The sequence below is a fragment of the Physella acuta genome, unplaced genomic scaffold (assembly GCF_028476545.2).
Source record: "Physella acuta isolate Inbredline_101_S28 unplaced genomic scaffold, ASM2847654v3 ptg001203l, whole genome shotgun sequence".
In the NCBI taxonomy this organism is placed as follows: domain Eukaryota; kingdom Metazoa; phylum Mollusca; class Gastropoda; family Physidae; genus Physella; species Physella acuta.
Genome location: NW_026732720.1, coordinates 140,101 through 160,564, shown reverse-complemented (window position 1 = coordinate 160,564; position 20,464 = coordinate 140,101). Strand labels below are relative to the sequence as shown.

The window sequence follows — 20,464 nt, the reverse complement described above, 5'->3', positions numbered from 1 at the left end:
CTCACACAAACTCTCACACAATACATGATGTCAAGCCCTCACACAAGCTCTCACACAAGCCCTCACACAAACTCTCACACAATACATGATGTCAAGCTCTCACACAATACATGATGTCAAGCTCTCACACAATACATGATGTCAAGATCTCACACAATACATGATGTCAGGTCCTCACACAATACATGATGTCAAGATCTCACACAAGCTCTCACACAAGCCCTCACACAAGCTCTCACACAATACATGATGTCAAGCCCTCACACAAGCCCTCACACAATACATGATGTCAAGCCCTGACACAATACATGATGTCAAGCTCTAACACAATACACGATATCAACCTTCGCATACCAATTTGTCAAACCTTCGCATACCAAATTGTCAAACCTTCACATAGCAGGTAGTCAGGTTCTCAAAACACAACGTTCCACGTTACCCATCATCACCCTAACAACACAACTCTGCTACCACCCATTACTACCACCCCCCACCCCCACACACCCCCCTACCCCCACACCCCCCACCGTCTGTCAGATTTATTTCACCTGTCCCAGGCCACATTGACCTAAGTGATAAGAAAAAAAAATACACACACACACACAACAATCGTAAAAAGGTGAGGATTGCGCAGCACTGAGCAAACATCCCCCCCCCCCCCACATCCCCCACCCACCCACCTTCCAGCAGGTGTCGTTTCGCGACCCACGTGCAACGCCAGCGCGAGCAGAATATCGCGCGCAGACCCCGGACTAAGGCGAGCGGGGTCGGTCCATCAGTAATCGAATTGTTCTATTGGGGACGCGTGTCGCTTATCTTCCCTTGCCGTACAATACCAGTTATTTCAGGACGCTTAGATGCGCGGATAGACCGAGGCACCGGAGCGAAGAAAAAACCAAGGTAATTAACCCAAGACTTGTTTCTGGATTATCTGCCCGATGTTTGAAGGTTAGTTGCTGTTTTATAACCTAAAAATGTTGTCGTTGTTTACAGGTTTATTGATTGTTTTAGAATACGATCGCGTGTATATAAATTAACATAAATATGTGACATTTTGTTACAGCTTGCATACTCTTATAATGTGAATTAACATTTCCAAAAACTACTACCTCTTATAATACATCACCCCCCACACCACCTCTTATAATATATCACCTCCACACCACCACGTCTTATCTTTTACAAAGTAAAACACACTTTCATAATGCACACACTATTTTTTATTTTAAAACTATCCCGTTAAAGAAAAATCACACCTTGCTCGCTCATTAAAAACTATTGGAGCGTTAAAAAAAATATGTTTTCGAACTTCGTTGTATTTTTCAGCTATCACATTTAACGTAAAACTTACAAAAAATGGTAATTTAAAAGATAATCAAAAGGAGTTCTCTAAATTAGTGCGCAGTTTCACCTCTCCCCTTACTACAAAAAAAAAAACATCGAAAACCGAAATGATAATTTTATCTCCCCTTTCCCTATTTTCTTGTATACAATTAGCATAAGTAGCTGCAATGTATAGTTCAATAAACCCGCAGTTTTTTTTTTATATAGTTAGTAAATGGGTCACACATTTTTTCCGCGTCGAAACAAAAAAAAACAAAAAAAAAGAAACAGCGGCTACAGGATATCGTACATTAAACACGGCTTAATTACGAGTTGTAATTAAGCCCCGTCAGTTTTAGATGAGGGGGCTGGTTAATGGGATACATCTGTAACGTCACATCAGAAGGGGGGATTAGACCTCCATTACAATTACTGTCATCTAAGTGTCTCTGTCTATCATTACGCCGGGCTGGTTTAAATTTATTTTTAGTAATTGTGTTTCGGAAAGTGTTTTTAGATTCTGGTACTGCTGGTTCGAATACTAAAATAACCGAATTTTGTTGTTTGTAGAATATTGAAATACTTGTTTGTATACTGAAACAATTGAAATTTAGCATTGAGTTAAAATATGGGACGGAGTGGTCTAGCGGTAGAGAGCTGGACTGCTAACCCGTATGTCTCGAGTTCGAATCCGGTTTCAAGTAATTAGACCGTCCCTGAGTCCAACTCTGATGTTAAGGAAAGTAAAGGCGGCTGTGCATAGTGCTGACCACACTATCTCTTCATATGCCGAGGTAACAGAAACAAGTGAACTCTACTTGCCCCATAGACCGTCAGGTTTGAAAGGGAAACTTTACTTACTTATTTAGTTAAAAATCCTGAAGTTAAAATCCTGAACTTTTTGTTTGAATAAAGAGCCGTATTATATCGTATACTTAGAATTCTGAAACTACTGCTTCAGATACTGTATTTCGAGTTCTAAAACCGTCTTTTCGATTACTGAAATACATACAGTTTGAATCCTGAAAATACATCCTGAAAATACATGATGCCCAAAACCAAACATGGAATCACCAAGAGGTCGCTACACCCCCCCTCACGCCCCCCCAGTCGCTACACCCCCCCTCACGGCCCCCCCCCCCCCCCCCCCCCCTCCACACGATACGCTCCATCAGGGCCAGACCACCTGTGGAGCCAGGATCACTGTCTCATTGAACACAAGCCAAAAACTTCATCTTGTTTAGTTGTAATCGTGTTGTTTTTGTATGTGAGTAGAGAGAACCTCTAAGAATGAAAGTCTATCGCGTTAGCTTACATCTAACATCTACAGCAGGCAGGGTCTGGATTGTTATGTAGCTGTCAGTTCTGTAGCTGTCAGTTCTGTAGTCAGCTATGTAGCTGTTAGTTATGTAGCTGTCAGTTCTGTAGCTGTCAGTTATGTAGTTGTCAGTTCTGTAGCTGTCAGTTCTGTAGTCAGCTATGTAGCTGTTAGTTATGTAGCTGTCAGTTCTGTAGCTGTCAGTTATGTAGTTGTCAGTTCTGTAGTTGTCAGTTCTGTAGCTGTCAGTTATGTAGATGTCAGTTATGTAGCTGTTAGTTATGTAGCTGTCAGTTCTGTAGCTGTCAGTTATGTAGTTGTCAGTTCTGTAGTTGTCAGTTCTGTAGCTGTCAGTTATGTAGATGTCAGTTATGTAGCTGTTAGTTATGTAGCTGTCAGTTCTGTAGATGTCAGTTATGTAGCTGTCAGTTCTGTAGCTGTCAGTTATGTAGTTGTCTTATGTAGATGTCAGTTATGTAGCTGTCAGTTCTGTAGTCAGCTATGTAGCTGTTAGTTATGTAGCTGTCAGTTCTGTAGCTGTCAGTTATGTAGTTGTCAGTTCTGTAGTTGTCAGTTCTGTAGCTGTCAGTTATGTAGATGTCAGTTATGTAGCTGTTAGTTATGTAGCTGTCAGTTCTGTAGCTGTCAGTTATGTAGTTGTCAGTTCTGTAGTTGTCAGTTCTGTAGCTGTCAGTTATGTAGATGTCAGTTATGTAGCTGTTAGTTATGTAGCTGTCAGTTCTGTAGCTGTCAGTTATGTAGCTGTCAGTTATGTAGATGTCAGTTATGTAGCTGTCAGTTCTGTAGCTGTCAGTTATGTAGTTGTCTTATGTAGATGTCAGTTATGTAGCTGTCAGTTATGTAGCTGTCAGTTCTGTAGCTGTCAGTTCTGTAGCTGTCAGTTATGTAGTTGTCTTATGTAGATGTCAGTTATGTAGCTGTCAGCGCGAGTTCTTGATTATTGGCCACGGAGCTGGTTTGATTGCTGTGTACATCAAAAACAGTTACCTCCCCTGTCTTAACCAAAATTTGTTACCGACCCCCCCCCCCCGGTTGAAAACCAACACGAGTTACCGACCCACCCCAAACTATATCACATTTGTTACCTACCCCTTCCCATCACCTACTTCAAAATATATAACCGACCACCACCCCCTCCTCTACACACACACACACACACACCGCCTACACCAAACAAGGGGTTACCGACCCACCCCAAATTAAATCATACTTGTTACCATCCCCCTTCCCACCACCTACTCCAAACATACCGACCCCTCCCCCCCCCCACACACACACACACGCACACGCATACACCGACTGTTACTACCCCTTTCCCTTCCCCCCCCCCCCCCCCCCGCACCAGCGACACCAAAATATGCTACCGACCACATACCTGCACCAAAATATGATACCACCACGCCCCTCCACCACTATTACCACCACCACCACCCCCTCCCCACACACTCACACAAAATATGTTACCAGCCAACAGTACACAAATAAACAGACCCAGATGTTGCATGTTTAACTTTGTTAAATGTTACTTTGGTCACCATTATTTTATTGACTGTAATTTTAGTCTCACCCTCACGCTCGATCATTAAACAGCTCGATACGTGAGGTAGTTTGTTTTTTTATCAGGGGTTGTTGGCCTTGATGGTGAACTTTATAACAAGATCATAATCAACACATTTTCTACTCTAGTTTAGATTTATGGTGCTGTAGCGTGGTAGAGGAGTATTAAAGGAATTTAATGGGATTGTTAGTGGCTAGACAAGGGTGTCTAGTTCGTTAAGCTTAGTCGGATGGTCTAGTTTGTCATTTAGTCAGAAAGTATAGTTTGTCATTTAGTCAGATGGTCTAGTTTGTCATTTGGTCGGTTGGTCTAGTTGGTCATTTAGTCAGATGGTCTAGTTTGTCATTTAGTCAGATGGTCTAGTTTGTCATTTGGTCGGTTGGTCTAGTTGGTCATTTAGTCAGATGGTCTAGTTTGTCATTTAGTCAGATGGTCTAGTTTGTCATTTGGTCGGTTGGTCTAGTTGGTCATTTAGTCAGATGGTATAGTTTGTCATTTAGTCAGATGGTATAGTTTGTCATTTAGTCAGATGGCATAGTTTGTCATTTAGTCAGATGGTCTAGTTTGTCATTTAGTCAGATGGTCTAGTTTGTCATTTGGTCGGTTGGTCTAGTTTGTCATTTAGTCAGATGGTATAGTTTGTCATTTAGTCAGATGGTATAGTTTGTCATTTAGTCAGATGGCATAGTTTGTCATTTAGTCAGATGGTCTAGTTTGTCATTTAGTCAGATGGTCTAGTTGGTCATTTAGTCAGATGGTCTAGTTTGTCATTTAGACAGATGGTATAGTTTGTCATTTAGTCAGATGGTCTAGTTTGTCGTTTAGTCAGATGGTCTAGTTTGTATTAGTCCGTTTAGCTTTTAAGACTAATCATTCTTTTTATTTATGAAAAGTACCTAGTAGTGACGAATGTCTAATTTGAGATTCTAACTCTTGAACGGACTATTCAAATATGTGATAGCACATCGCATATGTTGTTTTATACTGCAAGTGTGAGATGCTATATTATTTGTTTGATATTTTCTTCTATTGATTAAAGAGCAAATTTTTGCATTGGATGTTCTTTTATTTCTTTAAGATATGCTAAATCAATTTTAATATATTCTAAAGCATAATAACTATGCTCTCATACTTGTATGTTCTGTTCAATTAACTTTATAAAATATTTAACAAATTGTAATGGACTTGCTGATATTTGCTCTAATCTATTATCTATGAATGGTAACCGATTCATGTTAGGGTGGGTAGGGAGAGTAACGACGGCCGGGTAGTTCTGACCCCCACTACCTCCTTCACATTGGCCGTGACTCAGTCAAGTGACCACTACTTCCCCTGTTCGTATGCCGTGATCACTAAAAACAGTTGAACTCTACTTCACCTAGTGATCGTCAGTACTTATATAGATACGCGTATGGCATGTTCAATTAGCCTGCTCGTATGTGTGCTGATACACGAACACAATATTTTAACGCGTGTAAGGGCTATCACAATACTTCTCATTGATGCGCTTCAAACAACGTTGCCTTACGTTGCTCCACCAAACTAAGACATCTACCATCTGCAGGCTCTACAACTGTTGTGAACACACGGACACGCCTTACGGGTGATCAGATGCGTAGCGCAACATACAAGACAAACAACCACAAACGGGTTACGAAACAAGACTGAATGAAAACAAAGACTCGTTTAAACTAAAAGAATTTAATAATATCTACACTATCTACACCTAACACAGTCTATTCTAAACACATAATACACACGCTAGTAAAACTACGATACAGTGGCTAAATTCTAGTATACCTATACTATCCTTGGAGATCTGGACGAAACTGAGGCCATCTTACACGTTTTCTCACACCTTATATACCCTTTCATAAACTGGTACAAACCGGACTATTACAACTCACAGCACGAGAACTGAACAAGGACGAACGGGATAGGGTACCAAATAACAACAACATTCACCCCCATTCATCCCCCCCTCGCTAGTTCACTACAACTACAACTTCAGTACATCCTGTTGTTCTACTACCCCATAACTAACCCCTCAAGCACTGAACCTGTGTCCAATTAATAATTTACTGCCTGAATGCTAATTAAATTTCACAGATGATCCCATGCCGGATCCTCCAATACATTTGATAAATTGCCTAGCGTGTTAGACTGATGTTTTAATAAAGCGCCGAATTTTTTTTTTCATTTAACTCGGATATTGTACCAATTCAAAATGAAATTCCCACCACCCCTCTCCTATCCTGTGGACCAAATTCTCACTGATTCCAGTAAAAAACCTGGCCATTTTTCAACAGGGGAATTATTTTTACGATATCTTTGCCAGGAAGATCTGACTAAATCTTTGCGTCTTGAAGGCTAGGAAACACCACGCGAGTTATCACCCCCTTGAGTCGCTGTCCTGCGTTACACTGCGATCTGCTGAAGTCTCCGTTTGAAGGGAAATTCATTTTCAAAGTTCAAGGTCATTTCTCCAAGGTGGTTAGTGGAGGGGGGGGGGGGGGCTATTTTGGGTTTTTTTTTATTTTATTTTTACGATTGGTCTATTCGGGAATCTTGAGTTTTATCTAAAATGTGCACAATTAGATGTAAATGTGTTAAATTATATGACAAATATTGAGATAAAACGTTCTGTACAGCTCGATATCGTGTGTTATATTAAGGCTGAGACTACTTGGATTAAACTACATATGCGAAAGAAGGTTGAAAGGTTGAAACGGTTCTTAAACAGAGTTTCTTCCAGGCATCTCTTCGGGGGCAGCCCCCCCCCCCCTCGGAAAATGTTGACCCCCCCCCCCCTCCCCTTCCCGGAGAAAAAAAGTCTGGAAGAAACACTGTTCTTAAACTAGCGGATGTACGGTTAGAATACATAGACCAACTGTACCGAGCGTGGGCTGATGATAAAATTTGATACGGTAAGCAGATAGGGGTGGTGCATAACTTGTCCCGTGCACGTGTTGCGTGGGGGAGGGGGAGGGGATTGGATGTATAGGTAGATGATGTAAGGATATCTTGTTAAGCTGACGCAGGATTAAAAGGTACATTTACATCTGTTGTTTTAGATCTCAGCTAGAATTGTTGGTGAGTAGCAGGCATCATATGCATCACAGATTGTATAATAGGGAAATTACCCCTCCCCTGTCTTAACCAAAATTTGTTACCGACCCCCCCCCCTACCCCCTCCCCCCCCCCCCCAGTAAATGTCGTTATGGTTTGTAGCAGGTATCATGTACAGCACATGTTGTGTAGTAGGGGTATTGTTGCGGTACGTGTCGTTATGGTGTGTAGCGGGTATCACGCGTAGTAGAGGAGTCGGCTGAGTTATTCTCCTGGAGTCGAAATTCTACAGCAGGAATGTAACGTCTAATAGTTGGGTTGGAGCGAATGTTCTATAACCTGTTACAGTGTAGAGCTAATGTTCTAGATCTTGGTTGGGGTGCAGGTTCTTGATGTTAAGGACACTGTATGACGTTTGGCTAAGATACAGTAATTGAGCTAAATACCATGTTTATTCGAAAAGAATTCAACGATATTTCTGATGAAAATACGTACATATCTACAGACTGCACATGTTTTAGTAATCGTTGATAAACAAAAGCTAACCATCTCAATGAGACGTGAGTTAGCATAAGCTAAACCCACTCAAATAAAACAAGCAATAATATAAGATTACACAACATTAAGTAAACAGCTTGAAAAATAATAAAATACTCACATCAATGAAAGGTAGAATAGTTCAAAATTTTATTTCATACCACAACAGTCTAATTACAATTTATTTCATACCATAACAGTCGAAAGACATTTTATTTCATACCACAACAAAAAGACAATCCAGACAAAAGAAGTAAATGGAACTGGGAAAAAATATTTAGTGACGTCGAACTTTTATAGTTGCAATGTAAAAAAACAACTGAAGTCAAATTATTAATGTGGTGACAAAACAAAGATACTAAGGAAGTTTCCACAATGAATGGGAATACCTCATGTTCCTTAACTCGTATGTGGCAAGTTCCTTAACTCGCACAAGGCAAGTTCCTTAACTCGATATTTTAATCATAAGGTTGTAGACGACTGACGGTCCAAAGTCTTCACACCAAGACCTCAGCGCTCAGACCATAGAGAGCAATGGGAGGCGACCCGTGATCCCTTACAGTAAAACACGATTAGAGCGGTTCCCCCTTGTATTGATCGACAGCGGTGATCGCCCTTGTGCCTTCAATCTGTGCGCCAACCTTCACATCGCTGAATGAAAAACTGTCTTGATCTTTCTTTAATTATCCCTCAGATAAATCTTTCTTAAGTCAGCTCCTGCTGAGGGTGTTAGGATTTAGCCTTAAAAAATCGAGAATATATGGCCCAGAAAATTGAATATATAGCCTAGAAATGTAAGTATATATGGCATAGTATATTGCATTTATTGCAACGAAATTCGATAATATATAGCCCAGTATATTAACAGTATGGCGTAAAAATTTAAGTACATTTTGAGTAGAAATTGGCGAGTATATAGCCCAGTAGATTCGAGTATATAAATTTAGTAAATTGTATGTATGGCTAAGTAATTCGAGAATGAAAGGACAAGCAAATAGGCGAAAACATGTGTTTATGTACTGCTAAGTAATCTGAATTGCATAGAGACTTGACTATATTTGACGTACTTATTAGAGTTTATATGGCCTGGTACATTAAATACAAATAGCAAAAAGTGAGAGTTTAGATGACCCTGAAATAGGCCTACATGTCTTTATGGACCTAGATGTTGAGTGTGTATAATCCACTGAATTATGTCTTTATGGACCTAGAAATTTAAAGATATTTGGAGAAATGACTATAATTTAGAGCATTGCATTTGTCAAAAAAAAAGTGGAAAAAGTCATTAAAAAGTGAAGTTTCTTTCGAACCTAACACCCCACTGGGCTAGTGAAGTAGAGTTCACTTGTTTCTGTGACTTCGTCAAATGAAAGGATAGTATGGTCAGCACGATGCCCAGCCGACTTTACTTTCCTTAACGTGACTCAGGTACCCATCAGAGCTGAGTGGACTCAGGGACGTTCTATGGGCTTGAACCAGACTTTCGGGTTAGCAGTCTAGTGCTCTACCATTCCACCGCGCCTTAGTAGTGTTTAAAACGTTAAATGAGAACTATTACAGTATGTTGACATTATATAAAGTATTTATTGGTTTATTATGACAAGGGTTTAAAGATACAAACTTAAGACGGTCGTTTCTGTAATAACATTCTTCAACACACGACTTTCGTGTGGTCTAGAGCGTTAAGTTCAGACATGGAGCCCGGCGATGAACGAAAATGCCGAGTGTCCATTTGTCCAGTTTGAGCAGCTAGCACCAGTAGGCGGGGAGGGGGAGGGGGATTACAGATTGATTTTGACGGATGGAAGGAATCGTGTAAGCAAATTGCAGTAGGCTTGCGAGCTCTGGGGTGTAAAATTTTAAACGGTCGGTTGTAAATGTGGGTTGTCTGTGACCTGACGAATTTAAAGATGTAAAAACTAAAATGGTTGGCTGTAAAGTTGTTGGTTGTCAAATTGTTGGTTGTAAAATGGTTGGTTGTAAAATGGTTGGTTGTAAAATGGTTAATTGTAAAATGGTTAGTTGTAAATTTTGGTTGTTTCTGACCTAACGACGTTAAAGATGGATGTAAAACTAAAACGGTTGGATATATGTTCCTATTGTCTATTTATAACATGACGAGGGACTACATGACGTCCCATTTTATAGGTGAAAATAAAAAAGTTTATTTTGTTCAAAGGTCGTCAATTACTTACGTAAACCTGATGACGCCTCTGTTTGTCTTAAAGTTTTGTACATTTAATGGCACCAACTAAGACGCTAGAAAACTGCAAACATTCGCCTAGTTAAGCACTTCTGAACACCTACTCATGTATAACACAACGTATATACGGATATAAAGCATTAACTTGTGTATAATAAATGTGTGTGCGTGCTTTCTTTTGTGTGTGTATGTGCGTAAGTGTGAGTGTGTAAGCGTGTGGTTCGTGTGTGTGCGTGCCCGCGCGCTTATGTCTGTGTCTGCGAGTGTGCGTGTTATGAGTTCGTGTATGTGTTCTTGCGTGTATATGCGAGCGCGTATGTGCCACTCTGTGACTATCCATTTGTGTGTCTGGGTGTATGTATCTGTCTGTGTGTGTGTATGTGTGCACGTGTATGTTTGTGTCTATGTGTATTATCGTGTTTGTTTATGTGCGTGTGTGAGAATGAGTCTGGGTGTCTGAGTGTATGTTAGTGTATGTGTGTACACGTGTGTCTGATTATGTCTATGTCTGTGTGTGTTTTTCTATGTGTTTGAGTGAGTCTGGCAGTCTGGGTTTATTTGTCTGTCTGTCTGTCTGTCTGTCTGTGTATGTGCGTACACTTGTATCTGTTCATGTCTACGTGTGTGAGTGTGTTTGTATGTGTGTATATGTGTGTATATGTGTGTGTGTATGTATGTGTGTGTATGTATGTGTGTATGTATATGTGTGTGTATGTGTGTGTTTGTGTGTGTATATGTGTGCATATGTGTGTGTATGTATGTGTGTGTATGTATGTGTGTATATGTGTGTGTATGTGTGTATGTATATGTGTGTATATGTGTGTATATGTGTGTGTTTGCATGTGTGTGTATATGTGTGTGTATGTGTGTGTGAGAGAAGCGATATACTACAACCCTCTAACCCATCCAACCTGTAGCTCAGAGCTCAACCAGACCCGATTTTATACCCGTCTACAGAAGACACGCCCTAAAACCATATCAGGCAGCTCAAACAAAATCAGGACATGGAAGATACAATAAGATGCCTGTGATACCGCTCAGTGGTGGCTTTAAGATGCCCAACAGATTAGGCGATGAAAAAAAAAACAACTCTTGATGTGGTCCCATATCCCACACTCACCGAAAACATGTCAGAGAAATATTTTATTTATCGAAACCTCGTTCATATTTTTCTGTGTCTGAAAGTGATGCAGATCTATATGGAAATAAGTCCTTTGAGAGATGTTTCAGAGAAATTTGCTTTAAAGAGAATTTACCTTCAGAAATGTCTTCGTAAAAAAGGGAGATCAATCACGGATAGATATATTTTGCAGATCCGGATTTTACATATTTTGAATACATCGAAATTCAGCACGTCTGATATTGTGTGCGTCTGTGTAATATTTTATACGATTTTTTTAAAAATTTGAATCTTTTTATCTCTACATATAAAAGTCCTTTACAATATCTGAATTTTTTTTATAAAGTTTTTTGTTCCCCGGGTATAAATGTTTTTTTTTTTTTAAACACCCTTGATTTTTTATTAAACAAAAATATAGTTTTGAAAATATTAACATGTAAGGGCTTTGATATTTCTTTATTTATAGTATCTTAAAATATTTTAGTTAAGCTTAATTTTTCATGTCCTAATTTTTTTTAGGTAAACTTAATTTTATTCCTTATGGAGAAGTTTCAGGCGTTGTCCTAGACTCCCACACGTTTCTGTATTTTTCTGGGGGCACTATGTCGACGGACCAGTTTTGGCTAAAAATTACCATTGTGCTGTATGTGCTTGGTTTAAATATTAAAGTTACATCGTAATTAGGAAGTTGAATATTTGCATATATATATATATATATATATATATATATATATATATATATATATATATATATATATATATATATATATATATATTGTAATTAATTATATGTGTATGTGTGTGTTTGTGGCGCGTGCTGTAATAACGAAAATTGACTTCATCCGATATAAACAAAGCCAATCAGATTTAATTGTGCTCCAATTAATTAACTTTATTTAACGACCCCTCCCCCCCGCTTTTCTTTATTTAAAAATTCATTTCCTGCTGACTCATTGATTTTACTAAACTTCTATTAAATGTAAACTTTTACGTCCGAAGTTGTTTTTTTTTATCAAACCTATTCATTTATTCAGCAATTTCTTTAGCCATTTCACTCAGTGTCATTTCTTTGTTCGTAGTTCTATTGTGTCTTGATGCTGAGACCCAGGTCTGATCTGTAATGAAGTCTGACAAATAAAAAGCGAATGATTCGATTCTCCCAGCCGTGGTCTTATCATCACGCTGTACCTAATGGCTTATTCGGATCTACAAGACTCTTACATTTCATTGGGTGTGACTTGATAAATTTGTTTTGAGAACCCCGTGTCCTCCCGGAGTCCCCCTCCCCCCTCTCCCCCCACCTACGACACGAACAATTCATTAACTCCCGCCGTCCTACCGCGAGATAGCGCGAGAGCTCCACCTGATTCTATGACGTGGAAACTTAGCCTGTCACGTGGTTCGGGGAATGACTTCCGTCCCGTTAGTAATCCGGCATTGAGTTCTAGGGCTAGATTAACTCCGGACAAAAATAATCCATTGAATTCTATTTGTCACACTTTTTTTCTCTTTGTGGCGGAGATCCCTTTGATGGTGTAGGCCTAGCGCCTCAAATCGCGGCGTTGAAAGTTGGCTTTTAGTCAATTATATCGGGGCTCTAAAACATTGCGTGCGGACGCACGAGACGAGAGGTTTATTTTTGGGGAGGATTGTCACGATGTGGTTATAGAGCCGGGCTACGAGGCGATACCCAGCACTTTTAGTGTATACGGCTTCAAGTGTGTCTTGTCTTGGTAAAAGTTTCTTTGTGTATTGCGACATATTGGATTTTATGCGATGCATGCTAGATGGGGTGCTTTACTATAGGGCTTAGGGGGAGGGGGAATCAGCCAAAACAACGGTATAGATGTAAACAGTAAAGTTCGCTTTACGACCTGGCGACACATGGGACAGGTGAAGAAGATTTCACCTGTTTTTGTCACCTCGGTATAAGGGGGTATAGTGTGGTCAGCAATATGCCCGGCCAGCTTTTCGGGTTAGCAGTCGGACGCTCTGCCATTAGGCCACTCCATTGCATTCCATTTAAGATAAGTAAACCTAATCCAAATGTATAGATTTGAGGCGTAATCTCATATTGGAACTTTTTTTTTTTTTTTTTTTTTTGGAAACTGACCTAACGACATACTATGTTAAACTTACTTCATCAATGAATAGCCCACACTATTTGTTGAAAGTTTTTCTTTGTTAGTTAGAATCTTAAAGGATAGATTTTAACGAATCATTTTCTTAGATTAAATCCTGAACATATGAAGTGTACTAAATAGCTAAGATTAGCAAATCTGGACATGGGTTATCTGCTGTATTCCTTGTGATAACACTACAAGGAAAAAAATTAACACTGTAACGTCGTCTTACAAGTTATAACGTCCCTTGTATTATATTTTATTTTGGTTGTGTCCCTTGAATGTGTTTTGATTATGTATTTCCGGCAATGACATGTTACTATGAAGCTGTTCTCAATAAGATTGTTAGGTAAATCTGATGGCGTCTAGGGTTAGGTTCTTAGCTCAAAGAGTTGAGTAATGTATTAGACATAGTGAATAGCTCATACAAATATGAACAACAATGTAAGCGATTCATATAAAATAAATACGAATATCAGACATCTAAAACAATGGGGGCGAAATCAATGTATCCAATTACAAATGACATTTGGTTAAATGCTAGTTTCACTTATTAGATCATCAAGATAGAAATAACAATATTTTTATTTAATTACGGAAATTACGAATTACCAAAAAAAAATAGTATTGTCACGATTTTTTGTCTTCATTGATAAAACAATAAAAGTAAATGTAAATGTTTAAATGAATAAAAGAAATGTTTAAAAGAAATTTATAAAATGTGACAATAAAAATAAGTCTAAATATCTAAATGAATGAAAAAAAATGTATAAAATGTGACAAGCAATAAAAGTAAATGTAAATATTTTAAACTGATAAAAGAAAGTTATAAAATATGACAATCGATAAAAGTATATGTAAATGTATAAATTAATAAAAGAAATGTATAAAATGTGACAATCAATAAAAGGCAATATAAATATTTGAAATGGATAAAAGAAATATACTAACCGTGACAAGTTAAAAAAAAACGTGAGGCTAATTCCATCAACACTCGGAAAACGTCACTTTCGACTAGTAAACACGTTTCGGCAATTCAGTAATGGGCTAGTGCGTGGGCGGTGAGTATGGCGAGGTTACATTCGGCGCTGTTAAAATCATTATAATACAGCCTGCATGAAAGATGTCTTTTAATAAGTGTTTCTTTCAGATATTATCTACAGGGGGGTGCTGAAACTTAATTTTTTGAGGGTGGTTCGGACAGTGGTTGAAGAACATATTAGATATATATATATATATATATATATATATATATATATATATATATATATATATATATATATATATATATATATATATATATATATATATATATATATATATATATATTCTATTTCATTCGTGGGGGTGGGAGGGGGCGGTATTCTTGATCCGGCAAGGAATTGGGGGGGGAGGGGGGGACAGAAACACCCAAAAAGATTACTGTAGCGTAGGCCCTCCATTTTTTCTACATCTACCTAGGATCTCACCCGACTCCTCAAAAGAAATTTTTTAAATTTTATTTCCGAACCCCATCAGGTCTAAAAACCCCACCCCTGATTACCCACCCTCCACCCCGGTCCTGCAAAAACACATTGTATATAACTGACCTTGGCTTAAAAGATATCTTAACTTATACCCCCACCCCCCCCCCCCCCACCCCAACAACGCCACCCCTTGACATGATCCGACTCTAATTTCGGTTTACCGGATTTCCCAAAACGTCAATTTAATCTTACCCCAAAACCTATTTATTCCCAATGATCGGCTTGTTAATTAGACGGTAATCCCACCTTGTAGCTTAGATCAGATCGCTTATCCTGTTTATGATGCGATGAGGCGATAGTTGAATTCTCAACATTCGCTAGTTCTCCATCACTGTAGGCGCTGTGAGCAGATTTACCACCTCATTGCTTATCTTCTTGTGAGTTGAATTCAACATGGGGTTTATCGCAGTGGTTGTCTTTTAAAGCTGCACCCAACACTTCTTGTGATGTTTATTGAACATCGCATATGACGCTTCGACCCAATGTCTTCATCAACATAATTTTTTTTTTAGATTTCTATTTTGTTGCTGAACTACCCCACCCACATATTTTCAAATAATTATTTTTAACAAGTACCTATTTAAAATGTTTCTTTCAGAATTTATTTCAGTGTATTTGGGACGGGCACCGCCAACAACCCTCCCCCCCCCCCTTTCCCCTCCCACCCGTCCGGACGAAATTGAAAAAAAAAATGTATATGCAATTTTTTTCAATATTGCCTTTTTCAAACAATTTAAGTGCACCCCCCTATTGTCATGGAAGTTTCAAGTGCCTCTGAGAAAAATATCTGAAAGAAACCATGGTCCCTCCCACAAATCCTCTCCACCCCCCCCCCCCCCCCCCCCCACCTCGACACGCAACTGGTGAACATCAACTCTATCTCGACGCTCTCCTCCCAGTTGACACCTTAAAACCTGACGATATTCTGCATCAAACTTCTCATCCAACTCTCTCCCTTGCCCCCACACCCCACACGGAAAACTAAACCTTCACACCCCCCACACGGAAAACTTAACCTTCACCCCCCCCCCCCCCACTGAAAACTTAATCTTCAGCCCCCCCCCCCCCCCCCCCCCCCACGGAAAACTTAACCTTCACACCCCATCCCCACACTGAAAACTTAACCCTTACACCCCCATACCCCCTCCCCCCACGGAAAAATTTAACCCTTACACCTCACCCCCCACACGGAAAACTTTACCCTCACATCCCATCCCCCGTCCCCCCGTCCCCTTACGGAAAACTTAACCCTCACACCTCACCCCCCACTCTGAAAACTTAACCTTTACACCCACCCCCGGAAAACTTAACTTTCACACCCAATCCCCCCTCCCCCTCTCCCCCCCCCCCCCCCCCCCCCACACGGAAAACTTAACCTTCACATCTCACCCCCCACACGGAAAACTTAACCTTCACACACGAAAAGCTTAACGCAATTTAATTTCAAATCGAGGCCGGCGCTGTCCCTTCGCCCCCCATCACAATTTCTGAGATGTCAGAGCAGAATGCATCTATTGCATTTAATCTAAGAACGAATTAAATTAATCAGATAGATGTTTCCATTTCTCTTCCGCATCTATTGAGTATTCCAAACGGAGATGGATTCTGACACTATTCAAATCTTGCTCTAAACGGATTTTTTTTTTCAGCGAGCTGTTGATAAATTTTATACTTCAGTTCGCGAAGATAAAGTGGTCCAATATTTTAAAATTGAAAACGTGAACATTTTCAGGGTACACCCGCTTCAAGGCAACGCTGTCATGTAGTTGGATTAAGGATCTCAAATTATCACCGCTCCCCTTCAATCTATTTAATTGCTACGTGACTTAAACGCTTCCTTCATTTAAAGTTAATTACTTTACGGTTTATATTTTACTTTCGTAACATCAATGACGTTTTTTTTTAAATAAGTAAATAAGGTAAGCGTGATTAAAACAGTATGATGCAATTAGTGTAATTATTTTAAAAGTTTTACGTAAGCTTTTTCGTAATTAAACTTTAAATAAGTAAATTAGTGTTAGTGCTTTTTAATTACTCTTATAGGGGTAGTTTTGTAATCGTAAAATAATCGAAAGCGAGGTTTTGAGAAATCTGAATGTTTTATAATCCCCAAGTCGGAAAAACCTTGTTTGTGTGCGTGTCTATCTTAGTGTGTGTGTGTGTGTGCCATTACGATAGTTTACTATTTCAGTTAGGTCGGCGAGATTTCATGTATGTGTGTGTGTGTATGTGTGTGTATGTATGCGTAGATGTCTTTTAACTTTCCGGTCGACGGAATTCGTGCTTTACTTTATTTCCGTCTGACCACGACAACGTTTAGTACTGTTTAATGTAAGTGGGCGAAATTTCATACGTAATTATTATATTTTAACTATACGTATATTTCTTTCAACTTTTGACGGTATATTTTAATTATAATGTTTCTTTAAACTTATTATTTCCATTCCCCAAAAAACATTTCAGAATTGGATTAATATATATAATATTCTCATAAAAGCTGCACTTTACGCCACTATGTGTTATCTTGAAAAATGAGCGATCATGTCACAAATTTAGGTCCAAATCTATGCTCCGATGATACTGGAAGTAACATTCCAACCCTGCTGGTATAAAAAAATATATACTAGAAATCTTAGAAATTACTTGCGTTTTATTTGTTATTTATCAACTTTTTTTTCTATAATTCGATTTAAAGTCTTTCTAAGAACTAGTGCCAGTCTATTGTTTAATGATAATGTACAGTATCGATTCAACGCCTTAGCTTTAAACAACATTGCGGAGATATATTGGAACAGTCATCGACTTACACCCACACCGGCCCACCCCCAAAGTAATAAATTAACTATCCCAATCCACCTTCTCGTGGGAAAAAAATGGTTCCTTTCATGTGTGCTTATCTAACTGACCCAATCGCAGCGTGTTACAGAAAATATCATTTCATTAGCGAGGTTTGCCAGATTTCATTACGATTGATTGGCTAATTCCCCGTGGTCGAGATGAGGCATGCAGACACTCTGGTAATCCGAGAGAAACTGGTACAGACAGTATTTGGGTCTTTTAGAACGTTCGGTTGGCCAATATCCTATCGGGGAGGGGTTTTTTTTAACTCTCCAATATTGATGTTAGAATCAAGGTTGGTTGTGGTTTTATATCAGCAATAGGGTTAGAGTCAGCAATAATGTTAAGGCTAGAGTTAAGAAAATCAAGTTGATAGTAAGTTCAAGGCTATTTTTTTTTTTTTTTTGGCTATGGATTGGTTTACTGAAATGATAACGATACTTTAAAACTTGCTTCCATAATAGCTAATGTAAGGCTAGGTTTTCTGCCATTGATACATTTGCTGAAATTGTAACGATACTTTTATAAATCGCTTCCATGATATAAAGTTTAATGCTAGGTTTTCGGTCATTGATACATTTACTGAACGATAGTTTTAAAAAAATTGCTTCCTTAATAGCATGTTAAAGGCGAAGATTATGGTTAAACGTGCGTGCAGTGAAAGTGTTACGATATTTTAAAACTTGCTACAACAATAGAAAGTTTAGCCGAAGAGTAGCCTACGTGAAGTGAAGTGTTACGACATGTTAAAATTATCTTCCATTCGAGTCTCCATTATTTTGAGACCCAGCTAACACTGGGACTACTCTCCCACCCTGGGGATCTTACAGGACGGGGGGTGGGGGTGGACATGAAAGTATGCCGTGACTGACATTGTTAGGCGTACGTGTCCGTGTTAGTTCTGTGGGAGGGGGTAAAAAAATTGATTCCCTGGAAATGTTGGCACCGGGGCTGAGACGATTTGATTAGCCGGACGGGCGGGGATTTCCCGGGGACGACATAGTCACGTGGGAGACGGTGCTAAGGTTTAGCAGACTGATGACATGCGGTTTAACACAGGGGTGATATGCGGTTTAACACAGGGGTGACATGTGGTTTAGCAGTCTGGTGACATGCGGTTTAACAGAGGGGTGGCATGCGGTTTAACAGACTGGTGACATGCGGTTTAGCGGACTGGTGATATGTGGTTTAACAGACTGGTGGTTTAACACGGGGGTGCCATGTGGTTTAACAGAGAATGGCATGCGGTTTAACACAGGGGTGACATTCGGTTTACAAGACTTGTGATATGCGGTTTAACAGAGGGGTGATATGCGGTTTAACAGAGGGGTGACATGCGGTTTAACACAGGGGTGACATGCGGTTTAACACATTGTGTACATGCAAGTATTTAACACATTGGGAACATGCTGTTTTGTACATTGGTGACATTCAGATGTTTAGTTCAGTAGAGACTTACAAATAATCATTATATTTGTAACACACATAAATTCAACACATTGATAACGAGCAAGTATTTAACACACTGACGACATGAACATATTTAATGAAGTTGGACGGAATTCCATACCTAATTATTACATCCCGGCTATAGTTATTTATTTCTTCAATGGTTCAGCTATGTCTGGCCATCGGAAGTCGTACCAATAAAATGCAAATCGATTAAACCTTTCATTCTAGTTTCCGCACATGCAAAACAACTGCAAGTTGATATTAACGAATGGGGTGTAAAGTCGTGTCAAAACATATTAATATAATCCTGACTGTTGATTTCATTTTCCTTTTATTTTGTTTTATTTTTCACAATTTGTTTTTATAGTGTTTAGAAGAACGTGTCACCCTAATGTTATTTTCAACACACGCATAACTCAAGCCGTTGTTTTTTTCTGGTATTGCTGGATTGTTACTTAGATTTTATTTTCAACAGCATCAACTTCGTTTTGCACCAAATAGCGTTGAAGTTTAGTGAGATTAGCGAAAAGTTATTCTTTGAAAATGTTATAGGCCTACTTTGGTTTTATATAATAGGTGGACGATAACGGAGCGTTTAAACATTTCTTATGTACATGTTAGATTGCCGAGTTAAACTATAATCTAATATATAAAGCTCAATTCTGTAACGCATATGTTTGTCGTTGGCATTTCTACGGATTTAAGTGTTAGATCAATTATCGTGCGCAGTTATCTAAATTTATGAGTTAAAAAATTACTATTAAAAGTGTTGGGAAATCATTTTCATTTTTCAAATTATAGTAATAATTGTCGGCATGTTCATTAAACACAAGTTTTAAAAAAAATATCATCTTTTACAAAAATTCTAATTATGTCTTTCTTTAGTCCTATAGCGCTTACTTCCCTTTGATAAATTAGGCACAACACAATTACTTCCCTTTATAAAACCACCATTGCATCAGTTGAAAAGCATTTACTTTTTAATTACTTTGTTTTGGTGTTGGGAAAAAAATAATTACATAATTAGCGGGGATTGATCAAGTGCAAATGTTGTAGGTATTTTACGGATAAGCTTGGAGTATTATAATTGTTCATTAAATTGAAACAGGCGCGTTCGTTTAAGTGAGTGCAAAAACTATGAATAAGTTGGGGTACTATAGTCGTTTATTAAGCTAAAACAGGCGATTCTGCCCCGGGCGTTTATGTTCGCGTTAGTGTTTTCTTTGTGTTTAGGTGGGTTTGCGTTAGTGGTTGCGTTTTGATTTGGTTCGTTTTTGTTCTTTCTTTTTTCGTTTTTGTTTGTGTTTTTTTTTGTTTGGGTTTGTATTTGTGTTTTTGGTTGGTTTTGCGTTTGGATTTGGTTTGTTTTCGTTCTT

General features: G+C 38.8%; 1 protein-coding gene across 1 annotated transcript in view; it reads right to left on the bottom strand.

The window, feature by feature from the left end:
• Positions 1-20,464, bottom strand: part of LOC131957068 (putative membrane protein) — a 57,804-nt gene that overhangs the window by 24,339 nt on the left and 13,001 nt on the right. The window contains exons 2-3 of the mRNA XM_059321768.1: positions 3,180-3,448; positions 2,639-3,097 (exon numbers count right to left, since the gene is read on the bottom strand). Coding sequence (XP_059177751.1) covers positions 2,639-3,097; positions 3,180-3,448 — 728 coding nt within the window. The remainder of the gene's footprint in view (positions 1-2,638; positions 3,098-3,179; positions 3,449-20,464) is intronic.